The sequence below is a fragment of the Spinacia oleracea genome, chromosome 6 (genome assembly GCF_020520425.1).
Source record: "Spinacia oleracea cultivar Varoflay chromosome 6, BTI_SOV_V1, whole genome shotgun sequence".
NCBI lineage: Eukaryota > Viridiplantae > Streptophyta > Magnoliopsida > Caryophyllales > Amaranthaceae > Spinacia > Spinacia oleracea.
In genome coordinates, this window is record NC_079492.1 from 108,349,289 (window position 1) to 108,361,970 (window position 12,682).

Consider the following 12,682-nt stretch of genomic DNA (forward strand, 5'->3'; position numbering starts at 1 on the left):
TAATACGGAGTAAATAATAAATAATAAATAATAAATAATAAATAATAAATAATAAATATTAAATAATAAATAATAAATAATAAATAATAAATAATAAATAATGAATAATGATAATAAATAATAAATAATAAATAATAAATAATAAATAATAAATAAAAAATTGAATAATAAATAATAAATAATATATAATAAATAATAGATAATAAATAATAAATAATAAAGAAAAAAATGATATATAATAAATAAAAAATATCAAATAATAATAATAATAATAATAATAAATTATTAGTAAATAATAAATAATATTAATATTAATAATAATAAATAATAATATTATTACTAATATTGGAACTTGTTGAAACTTATTGAAATTTATCTGAACTAATCGGAACTTATTTGAACTTATCTGAATTTATTGGACCTGAAACTTATTTTTTTTAAAGGTGAACAGAACGTACCCTTAGTTTATTACGTTCTTTTTCATTTTTTGTATTTTTACGTTTTATTTTAATATTTTTGCATTTTGTGCAAGTACACGTAGATCAACGTAGATCTACGTGCACTTGCACCCTCCGCACGTTGCTCTATAAGTGTTAGGATTTTGAAAACACCCATCCTCCTCTCAAACGTTCTTCCTAGTCCCTAAAAAAAACATAACTCCAAATCCTAACCCTTCCCCGGACCTTGATTTAGAAAACCTCAGTATAATATTCCAAATTCTTGTGTGTTCTGTATCTCCTTCCTCCTCCTCACCCTGCTCCCAAAACCCTTCGAGAAAAGCATCATCGTTGTTGTATTTATAGTTGATCTATACTCGGAGGCGCTTGTTCCAACAACCTCTCCTTCTCTGCGGCTGCTGTTCTTGGTAATTATCTACAAGTATATTGTATCGATTTTTATGTTAATTTTATTTGTATTGTTACCGATTCAAAGATGTAATTTTTTAAATTGATTTTATTCTGTTAGGTTTTTTGTTAGCTTTGCTAAGGTGTTGTGTAATTAGTAGTATAATACTTCTTTGATGTGATTCGATTATTATATATTATGGGTTTCAAATTGTTGAATATATCATGTTTGGGGTTGTTTTGGTGTTTTTCATGAGACATTCTACTTGAAATTCGAATAGTCCTTTTTTATATGATTCAATTTTCTGACGATCATGGTCCAGCCCTCTTTGGGCCCAGGGCGGGTGACCCTCCTGCTCTGGCTCAGGTACGGGCCTGATGATGAATTAGGTGTGGATGATCTTATGGTCGTGAAGATAGAAACATATCAGGACTTTACCTTTAAAGCGAAATTGGATGTTGATGCTTGTATTTCAGTTGTGGTTGTTATTTTCTAATCGTTGAAAGTTGTTTTTGGTAAATAAGCATTATATTAACAAGAATCAAAAAAGTGTTTGTATAAGGATAAATTGTTTTTGGTAAATAAGCATTATATTAACAAGAATCAAAAAATGTTTGTATAAGGATGGGGATTACTCCTCCCACAAAACCCAACAACCTACTACCAAACTACCAAAACAAGCTACCAAACTACCAAAACAAGCTACCAAACTCCAGTAAACAACGGCTCAAAACAATATATAAAAAAAACGACCCAAAAAAGTAACAGCAATCCCTGCAAACAAAACCAGACCAGCATCACTGCACTACTGCAGTCTAACAGCAGTTCCTGCAAACACAAATCCGAGCAGCTGCAATAGAAAAGCAACTCGGTACATATACTACAGAGTGCAGACTAGCTTAACAACAAAACCAGTTAACCACACACCTCTGCTATGCAGTCAAGACTCAAGCCCCTCAACAAAAGCCCCACAAGTCAACTTAAGACACAACTAAACACACAGGAGTTCAATTAAAATCCAAACAACATCAGCAATAGAACAGAAAGATTGAAACCTTACCCACAAGGTCAACCAAAGTCAACTTGCTTCCCAAAACCTACAACAACCATCCAAAATCCATTAGCCTAAGTCTAATAGGGCCAAAACAGTCCAGAACTATATATTCATCTAGTCATCTGCGCATTAGTTATATCGAATATTTTTCATCTTATATACTCTGTATTTGTGTTTATTAGTTTAACCTTGTGTCACCAATGTAATTTTTGGTGCTTGAATTGCAGGCTGAATTCTGGTTAGGGGAAATACAGGAGCCAACCGATAAAAGTGTTTGTTGAAAGAGGTGAGCAAGATCCTATTCCTAGCCTCTATTGTTGCGATCTCTACGCGTTTCTAAGGAAGGACTCCTTCATATAACCTATGGGAAAAGATGTTAAAGCAACTCCTGTGTTTGAGTTATCTTCATTTACCGTAACAAATGATGTATTCAATAATCTTCAGGATGAAAACGGGTGTGCGTGTATTGAACTTTATGGTCACATCAAATTTATTGATGATAATTCTGATGAGTACATTCTGTTTGATTGTGATCCTAGTGATCCAGCGATTGTTTATTTATCGGACAATAATTCGGTACTCCTCAGAGAATCTATATTTAACCCGCCTTATTGGTCTTATTGGATGCATAGATTCTCTTTGATAATTTATCTAAAAGATAAGCGTAGAGATATTGTAGTTGTGGATAGTACCAAAGACTTTGATTTCGCCTTTATGGATGTTTACGATGTAAACGAAGGTTGTTGGAAGATAGAAACCCCCATGTGTGGACTTATTTCAGTGCATTACAGAATTCTCCCATACGCAGTCTATGCTCATGTGGATGTTGAAGTTGTTGACTATAATGGTAGTAGAAGAAGTCATACAAATGAAGATTGTGATAAGCCTTTGAAGAGTGAAGACCTGTGTCAGGCTGTTGTGACCGGTAAAATTTCTTCTACTTGTAAGACACAGGATAAGAGGTGTATTTCGCGAGTGATATTTGATGAGAGTTGTTATGATCCTGCAAATTTGACTCCTACCGACCTGCTTTGGATCTGTTGGTTGGCCGTTCCAGCTTATTCTCGGAAGCTTAGAATTGAAGTAGACTTAGAAGTTGACGGCGAAAAGATAGGGAGTGGTCACGTTTTGGATTTCGACGTCAAAGACATCTGTGTGGAAACTGAAAAGGCAATTAAGGAACAAAATTGGTCCATCATAGTGAGGGTGGACTGGAAGCATGCATATTCTTTCATTACCAAAGAATATTTTAATCGGATTGACCCTAAGCTTTTTGTTGAAGGAGCATCTGCTACAGAAAGTGAAGGTCATTCAACGTTTTCAAAAGTTTCAAATAGAGAATTACATCTAGAGGTTGGTGCATTTGTCTTTTGCTTTCTCCATTACCATATACTACGTAGTTAATCTTCTTAGTTTTTCATATGGTGTTTTCTTTACAGGTCTTTCCTGATATATACGACCCTAGCTCAGTGAGCCCTACAGATATGAGCACTAAGGGGTAGGTGCCTCTTACCATGCTTCATTTTTCTTGTAAACATGATCTTTTGAACTACTATGTTTTATTCTCTGGAATGAATTAATTAATTTATATTTTGTTTTATATGCTTTCTTGATGCTCCTCTTTCATATACATACAACCAAGCTATATTATCCTTTTTATGTATGGTTTGAAAAGGATTTTGAAAGCCTTCTACTTTATCAAACACCAACCTAATACTTTGCAGTACCTCTTCTAACCTTCCCCCCTCAATCACAAGTCACAACCATGGATACTGCTTTTTTGTCAATACTATTGTCCATATATTTTTCCAGTTTGGAGTAGAAAAAATAGAATGTATTTATGTTGTCTGCCTACTTATTCATATTTTTTTATAGCTTGCTGAATATGCTGTGTTGGTTTACTTGGCAATTTCTAGAACCTGGTAAGGAAATGGGAGAAATTTGGTAGCCATTACGGGATTCACGAACAACCAACAAATTACTGTTTTCTTACCAATTTCGTCTATTGACATTTACTGAACAGTTTCAGACAGCTGCATGATCAGTAAATAACTAAAAACAAAAAGCAAGCAAGACCAACGTTGTTAGGGGACATGTTTTATTCAAATTGTAATCCATTTCATGTTTACTATGGGGTCTAGTATAGTCTAATGTCGGAGATGCAATGTTATTGTGGAACTAACTATTTGTTTTTCAGGATGGTACGTGATCCTATACCTTTGTTCTTTCCATACAACCACAGTCTTGTGGAGATTTTCTCAGTTTCTATTACTCCTCCTCGCGAAAAATGTTGGAAACTCTGTGGAGAAGTCGAGTGTACTGATACATTTGAGACGTATAATATCTTTTGCAAAGAAGGGGAAGAATATGTTGAGGTGAGTTACTCTAAAAATACCTTGCCATTACAGGAGCCTTGTAGTTGTTATGTGGGTGGAAATTTATGTTTAGATATTCTCCTAAGAAATAGTCAAGGCTTTGAAATCAGCAATGGTTACGTGTCATGGTATGAATTTCAAGTTACTAATTGGTACGACCAACGTATATGTTCAATAGTTCGTGGCAAATACGGTTTTGCAGCGGTTCATTATACTATATTTTCGATGGCAGCACAAGCTGGAGTTACGATTGTTTTAAATTCCAACGATGGTTGTTCTCGTATGATTCGTGGGAACATCTTTGGTCGTTATAGTGGTTATAGATATCACACTTACTACGAGAAGAAATATTTTCAAAGTAAGTTGTATGAAAACTGTGTGGAGGTAAATAATGCAGAGAAATTACCATTGTCAAAATCTGTTGTTGCAGTGCCGGTGAATCACTCGCTTATTCTTGAAGCATATATTCAAGTTGGTAAGCTTGGCAAGAATTTTCAAGATGAATATTTCAAGGGTCAGGTTACATTTAAGCCGGTTTTGACTGAACCTCCTGAGGTTCAGTCTAGCCATCAGACAATTTATGGAGAAGACTTCAGTTTATCAGTTTTAGTTAATTGGGGGTAAAAAAAATCTATATCTCTAAATAAGCAATACAAATATTTTGGTAAAATATTACAGAGCATATCAAATTATCAATTACCTAGTGTGGCCGCTTCTCCCCTCTGTCCCTCTTTTTTCTCTCTTTTTAGGGTATTTAAAAATTAGGGTTTTTTAGGACGGAAATAGCCAATTTTCTTTGGAAATTTGGTTATTTTCCCCTCTTCTCTTTCATTCTGTTGTGTTTTTGCGTTAGATATCAATAAAACTACATAGTTTCAGTGTAGTAAGTACCCCTATGGTGGGTTTGATTGTTTCGGTGTAGTAAGTACCCCTATGGTGGGTTTGTTTTTAGTTAAGTTTTGTGTGTTTAGTTTAGTTCAGGTTGTTTATTTGGTAAAGCCTTATGCGGGATTGAAGAGGATGTCAATCTTTCGACTACAATCAGACGAATCAGACGGAAATCATATTAGTCACAGCCACAACAGATCTATAGACCCCCTCGTCAATGAAGACGGTAAATCACATTGATATAAAAAAGGGTATACAGAATGTTTGATATACTACGATCGTAGTTATGGTGAAAAGAAGTTTTTATTTGATTCGATTGCTATGTATTTGTTAGATTTAAATCTTTATGTAGATGCCGTATGACTTTTTATCAATGAATTAATTTGTTTATAAAAAAAAAGTTGATTGAGGGTAACAAGTTAGTCTTCTTTTTGTTGCATTGTCATTATTCACACATATTTCGTATTCTTTATGACTTGATCTTTACCATTTATTTTGTACATCTTTGAAAAAATTTAACTGTTTAGACAAATATCTTCATCACGTGCCGAAGGATATGTATATTGATGTTGCAGATATTCACATAATTAATTGATGATATTCTTTTTTTTATTTTCCATTTTGAAATCCCAAACCTTTAAAATGCATGAACTCAAAACACTATGCTTAACAATAGTGTATTGAGTCACATTTAGGTGAAATTCACTATTCATAAGGAAAGTTTTTATTTTCCTTCCCTTTAAAAGCTCTATCAGCCTTGCTCAATCAACCAAGGTTCGATTCTTGGTCCTTGCATATTTCCAAAATATTTTGCTATCCCTTTTCTCCTTTCCTTTCTTTCTTCTGATCCACCTCCTGGATCGTTTTCAATTTCTAACCTAAGCTCCTCTCTCCTCTCACCTCCGCCCCCTCTCCTCAAATCAAACTCCACAACGAGCCACCAAATTCCGATCTTCCCACCACCATTCATGTGCCGTTCGTCACAGACTTAACCAGGTGGTGGCGGTGCTGCGTTCGAGCTGAATCGTTTCTTCGGCGGCGGATTTTTTTTCCTGTTGGAACACCAAGACGCAACTCAATTTCAGTTGGAGTTGAAGCTTTGATTTTTTGGGTAATTTGTTCTTGTTCTTTTATAATAATCATCTGGATGTATTTGGTTTAATTTTTCGCGGATTTGTTGATTTGTTCAATTTTTTTTCCAATTGTTGATATGATTATCGTTCTTCGTTTATGATTTTACTGGACTTGCGTTTTTTTTTTGTTGTTTCATTAAATTTTTGCTGATGATTTCTATCTATTTTTAATGGGATTTTGATTTCAGTTGGAGTTGAAGCTTTGGTAATTCTACAGGAACTCAAATGGCCATTTGTATCAGTGTTTAGAGTTTGTCTTGCCTTTAAGAAGGATTAGGGGAAGACGACGTTGACTGAACGAGTTCTGTTTTACACTGGACGAATTACCATTCAGTGATGCTACTTACTGCAGCTGGAAGGGGTATCAGGTATTCATGAATTGTTCAATCCCAATTATGTTTTTTTTTTTTTTTTTTTTCATTTTTTGCTTTCAGACTTTCAGTTGAGATTAATTAAGTATTTTGGCAGACTTGCGATATAGTTTGCTGTTGCAATTTGATTTGATTTGTTTGGGAAAGTCTATTTGATTTGTTAATGAAATGTCATTTCTGATCGAAGAACTGCCGTGAAACCTTTAGTTGTTTGTTGAAGTGGGTTAAGTTTGTCATCATTAATTTCTGGAACTATGAGCTTACCGAAATAGGAGCATTGGAATGAGCTTCCCGAATTGCGGGTTATCTCATTCCCAACTTTGAATGTAGGCAAAGGCAACCTTCAAATAAATGAAAAAGCAAAAAATGTGAACTTTTGTGCTCTTGTTTTTATAGTGGGTTAAAATTTGGCCATTTCATGGGTTTAAATAGCTGATTCCATCGGGTTACAATTGGGAACATTTCACTAAATTTCTATTTTTTTGGACTTGGGCCAATGCCTTTGAAATGGGATTCTTGCTAATTTAGTAATTTTTGATCCCAAAATCTGCAATTTAGGTTGAAATGTTGAATAATCTTTAATTTGTACATTTTAATTAGATTGATTTTTAGTTAGGGTTAGCAGTTTAACATAGTACATGTTAGCTATTTAGTCTTATTCTATATCATTTAGAAGCAAAATTTATATGGATCAAATTGTTTTTGAAGCTCTCTCTGTTAAGCTTAGCTACCCTAAAAGCCTAAATGCCTATTTTTCAAACACATACTACCACCACCATCACCTCAACTCAGTATAGATTCTGCCATAAGCTACGTAAATTGAATCTACCAGTATAATTGAAGACATCTTTAAGCAATTAAGCATGCCAAGTTGCCAACTGCCAATAAAAAAAAGTCTACAGAATCACCAGAGTTGATGGAAGCACCTTTCTTACTACTAATTTGAATCAAAATTTTCAAATGCATGTTTAAGTTTCAGAGTTTTCGAAACTTGCCTTAGCAATATACTAATTGCCTACAAGTACATAAACAAAAGCCTGCCAGGAATTGTCTTCCTGCTGTCCAGGTGAATTTACCCAAATTTCTGTATAGACCTGGCAACGAAATTTAGGAAATTCAATCGACTTGTATTTGTAGTGTGAGCTGTGAGCACAAGAAACCTCACCGTGGATATGTAGCACCGACCATCTCCTTTGAGTTTTAAGGCTATTGAGTCGTATGAATCCAAATCAGTGAAGCCGTTAAACTGGAATGAAAAAATGTACAAATGAGATTAGATATCATGTCATTGGATGTTCTTTAGATTATCTCATAAAAAGGTGATCAGCCCATCATTTTTTTCTCTTTTAAACTTCACTATATAAGTCATATTGTACAGGGCATGACAGACTCTGCAATGAGTCATATTGTACAGGGCATGACAGATTCTGTAATGAGTCCATTAAACATGTGTACACAAGTTCTATAGTTTTTCTGTCACTGACTTTCAGTTGAGCCTTAACCAAAGCTTCCGAGTGCTCAAAAGCAAACCAAAGGAAAAGCTATGGATTCATATATCAGTTATATCTGATATGGGGGGAAGATGGAGTCTTGCTACTGTTTACTTGGTTGGACACTCTTATGTAGAGGGTGCAGTCTGGTGAATAGCTGGGACTAGCATCAGCTTTGTAATTATTAGAGAAAACAACTTTAGTTAATCATGATGGTTATTCAGAGAAATGTTGTATTGTGTAGTTACAAACCTGAAGCCTACTATAGTTAATCCTTAATCCGCCCAGAATATCCTCATGTACTTTAACTGCAGCTCTGCTGCTTTCCTCCATTTCTAAGTTCATATCTGTTTATTTTGGTGGAAGTGTATCACAGTGTTGAGTTTTTATCCTGATGCTTCAATCTTGCATGTTTTTCCCATTTTCGTTCAACTCGGTTTTCTTGGTTGAATCATGGTGGTTATTGCAGGTTTGAAAAATTATGGCTGAAGGAGAGGAAGACATGCCCAGGGATGCAAAGATTGTGAAGTCATTATTAAAATCTATGGGTGTTGAGGAGCATGAGCCCCGCGTTGTGCACCAGTTTCTGGAGCTATGGTACAGATATGTCGTCGATGTCTTGACGGATGCACAAGGTTACTCAGAACATGCAGGCAAAGGCACAATTGACTGTGATGATATTAAGCTTGCTATCCAATCAAAAGTGAATTTCAGATTCTCACAACCGCCACCTCGGGAGGTACTTTTAGCTTTCCGTTTACCCCTTCTTTCTTTAAATAAATAAAACTATGTTACATGTACATTTTATTGGAATTGCTTTTGTTATGATCTCATTTTCCTATATAGGGAAATAAATGCCCCCTTTCTTTAAATTGCCTGACATCTTGATTCCCTACTTGTATGATTGATTAGTAATCAAAACTAACAAATAATGGCTGCAAAAAACTACTAGGATTGAACGATCCTGAAGAGAAGATGAGATTACTTCAGTTAGAGCAAGAGGAGGCTGCGAGAATGGAGAGGGAGCGGCTAAAGGTTAAGGAGCGAGAAAGGTAGTTTCTGCAAGCGTTGGAGATGGAGAAGAAGAGGAAGAACAACGCAAATTCGAAGAAGAAGAATCTTAGAGAAGGCTGGTTAGTATTCTTTGCAGTTTTGTTATATTAAGTTGTTGATTTAGTTGCTCTTGAATTTGAGATTGAGTAGAGAGTAATATTGAATACAAGTGACTGAATTTTCTGGTATCATCGTAGTTTAATGAGATCTCGGCTTTGATCTTTTGCTTGTACTTGAGAGACGATTAACAAATGTTTTGATTGCCATATTAATTGGAGAAAAATATTAAGGTGTTAGCTGGATGTGTTCAATATACAAATGATAGGGTGACGAAAAATGTTTTATATGTTAACATTTCAAGTGTGTTAAAAGAGCAGGAAAGTTGTCATTGATTTAGGTGGTAATGTTGGTCTTACTTGTGTAATTTTAAGGAGGTTAATGAACTGATCTAATAATATGTAATTTTAATTTGCCTTGCTTCTTCTTGATTTGCTGATATCATTTATTTGTACAGGCTAGGGTTGATTCTCAAGAGATTCACTTTCTACCTTTCAACCCCACCGACAAAAGAACATCATGATAAGGATGGTAAAATGCATAAGGTCAGCAAAGGTGCTCCAGAACAGGTATATTATCGAAGTCTTACTTACATGTCTTTAATGCATTTTTTGTGTGAAACATCATAAAGAGTGTCTTTTATTACTTCACAGATATTGATTTTGTCTCACAAGTCACAATAAGTCAGGCATAGAACGAAGAGTTATTATTTTATTGACAAGTTTACTGAGCAAGGCTTGCGTTACTTGCTGTTGCATATCAGGTTATTTTCTATCCATAGAGAAAGTAACATGTTGTAAATAGGAGACCTATATTACATTAAAAATGGTTGACTACTATAATAATCTATACACGTAATTTCTGGAAGCTCTAGAGTGGAGGAAAGAAATTCTTGGAGGTCCATGGCAATTCATAGGCCTCGTGCCTCTCTTTAGTGCAGATACTTTTAAGAGGGATTTAAATCACGGAGTAAGTGTGACAATTACAAACGAAGTCCTAACAGTAATGCCTTTTTCTTAGCCTAGATCCAAACCCTTTAATTATGTTACTTTATTAGGCTAAAAACTTCTACTTAAATTCCCTGTAGTGAACTTTTGCTTTCTGTAAGGTCTTAACTGAGATAGGCATGTTCGTGAATGATTTCCTTATGTGTACTTTATTAGGCTAAAAACCTACAAATGGTTTACATAGTTAGATGCTTACAAATTCATTGTATCATTTGTATTGGAATATGTTAAAAGAAGAAAGCAAAAGAGGAATTAAGAATCACAGAGGAAAATCACTAGCTTAGGTACCCTTCCAAGGAAGGGGAAGCCTAGAAGAAAAGGTGACAACCGTTTGCGAAATTGTAAAGATGTGAGGAGGTAGGGAAAGAGTTGGATAGGGGAGGGTAGCAAGTACCATTCTAACCATTCTAAAGTTATATTTTCCTGTAAGCTTGATTATTCTTTGGTTTTAAGTGGGTTTTGTAAAGTTGACTAGGAGTTAAAATGGTTCTAATTAACTTGGCAAGAAATGTTGCTTTATGAAAGCTTCAATAAACGAGCAAGACAAAAGGTTCTAACTCACATGTTGGGAAGAGGGAGGAAGGAGAAGGAAAAGGAAGAGAGATCAGGGGAGGGAGAGAGAGATTATTAAAGAAAACCAAATTACATTAACTTATGGGAAATATGCCGGCAAGAATAAAAAGTAGGTGGATTGAAAAATAATGTTAGGAGATGGGAAGATAGGGAGGGTAGAGAGTTAAAAACTTTGGAAATGTTATGTTGGTGGGAAAATTGGTAAGGAGGAGAGGTTGTCAGTATTTGATAAGCTTATTTAATTTTATAGACTATACCAATATAGAGGCAAACATTAATGATTTGATTTGACAAGTTTTGTGTACATGTATTGTTTGTGGCTTAACATTTTGATAAAGGGTTAAGTAACTACAAAGAAATTTATGCTTAATTTCTGTATGGTGAACTGATAGGAGGGCAATATTATAATATTATGAGGTATAATGTACTCCGTATTTATTACTGATTACATGTCAAAGCTCATCTTGAACTCTTTAAATTGTATATTGGGTCTGAAAATTGTCAATAATACGCATCATAAACTATCTATGCCTTATCCTAATTTTTGCCAAGAAATGTCAATTATCATGCCCTACTATTTTATTTTATTTCATTTTTTTTAAGCTGAAAGATATAGTTAGGAGGTTATTTCTTTTGAGATCCCTATACAAAAAACATTCATGTTGTTGTAATTTGGATGAAAATGACAGGTTTACATGGCTGCAACTGATACGGCTCTTCCCATGGGTTAGAACTAAAGCTACAAGCTAGAAAGATAGGGTGAATGATGGAAGATTGGTGTGCTACGAAAAGCGGAGTTTTTGGGTTCACTCCCTCTACTCTATGCGATATGTATGTGATTTCATTCCTGCCCCCAAAAACAGAGGTTAAAAGATTACTACATATTTAATAAGCATCAAATCTACCGGGAGGGTCTGGACATAAGTCTTCAAACTCCTAGGGTCCAAGCTCTTAACTGAGAAGAACCTTCAAAATGACGTGCGAAAAAGTGGTATTTAGAACAATTATGGAAAAATATAATCATGTAATTGATGTACTCATTCAATTTGTTTATTGAGTTTTATTTTATTGCAGACACGTAGCATAATTTACTACAGATCGTGTCAAGGAAGAACAAGGAATGTTAGACTTAAAGAGAAGAAATTATAGCTTTTCATGATTTATTTGTTCTTGTCTATTATTCGACCAATTATATCGGTTTCATAAATATATGATTCCATCAAACAAGTTGGCCCTAACTTCAGAAATTTAAAACAGAATTGATCAACATTGGACGTGTAATTGTTATTTACGTAAATGGTTAGACGAGGTAAAAATAGAAGAGAATTCAACAAAATATATGGATGAAATACTGCAGAGAAATTGTTATTTAAATAGATGGATTCAAACATAATATATTCACATACATATTAATGAATCATGAAATTTTTTGTCTAATTGTTTTTTTTCCCGCTAAGGTCCTTTAACATGGGTTCTTTTCCCTAATCGCTTTGCTTATTTGCTAATTTCGTTCTGATAATTGATTTTAATATCTTGGGGGACCGCGCGCGTTAGCGCGCGGTCCAACAACTAGTGTAAGAAAAATTCATTTTGAAAGTTAACAAGTTATGAGAACACCTAATATTAATATGTACATTTAATAAATCCCTCAGGACAAAAATAACGTATACATTAATGATCAATATGTGTTTGGAAAATTTGGTTATATTAATTCAACTTTGGCCGTTTTTTTCTTTTATTAAGTCTACTTATGATATGTTTTAATAATCCCATCGTTACAACGTCATTACTTTTCCCCAAAGACTTATATGTGCCAAATCAGACCATCAATTGAT

At 34.4% G+C, this 12,682-nt stretch overlaps 1 protein-coding gene and 1 long non-coding RNA gene across 6 annotated transcripts; both read left to right on the forward strand.

Moving 5' to 3' along the window:
- The first annotated feature begins 610 nt into the window (after positions 1-610).
- LOC110796571 (uncharacterized) lies at positions 611-8,763 on the forward strand. Of its 5 annotated transcripts, none has more exons than XR_008923075.1 (6): positions 611-865; positions 2,128-3,253; positions 3,340-3,398; positions 4,098-4,275; positions 6,514-6,664; positions 8,627-8,763. XR_008923075.1 is itself a non-coding variant. In XM_056831061.1 (6 exons), the coding sequence occupies exons 2-5, from the start codon at positions 2,264-2,266 to the stop codon at positions 6,264-6,266; spliced, it is 1,245 nt and encodes a 414-aa protein (XP_056687039.1). In that variant the 5' UTR covers positions 611-865; positions 2,128-2,263; the 3' UTR covers positions 6,267-6,274; positions 6,485-6,622. The 5 variants fall into 5 exon arrangements, 2 of the variants coding, with proteins under 2 accessions (XP_056687039.1, XP_056687038.1); XM_056831061.1 differs by lacking the exon at positions 8,627-8,763 and adding an exon at positions 6,249-6,274 and having other exon boundaries at positions 6,485-6,622; XR_008923073.1 differs by lacking the exon at positions 8,627-8,763 and having other exon boundaries at positions 4,098-6,274; positions 6,514-6,630.
- A 349-nt stretch (positions 8,764-9,112) lies between these two features.
- LOC130462562 (uncharacterized) lies at positions 9,113-11,941 on the forward strand. Its single transcript, XR_008923076.1, has 3 exons — positions 9,113-9,290; positions 9,725-9,836; positions 11,537-11,941. It is a non-coding gene; the product is annotated as an uncharacterized lncRNA (long non-coding RNA).
- Positions 11,942-12,682: the final 741 nt, after the last annotated feature.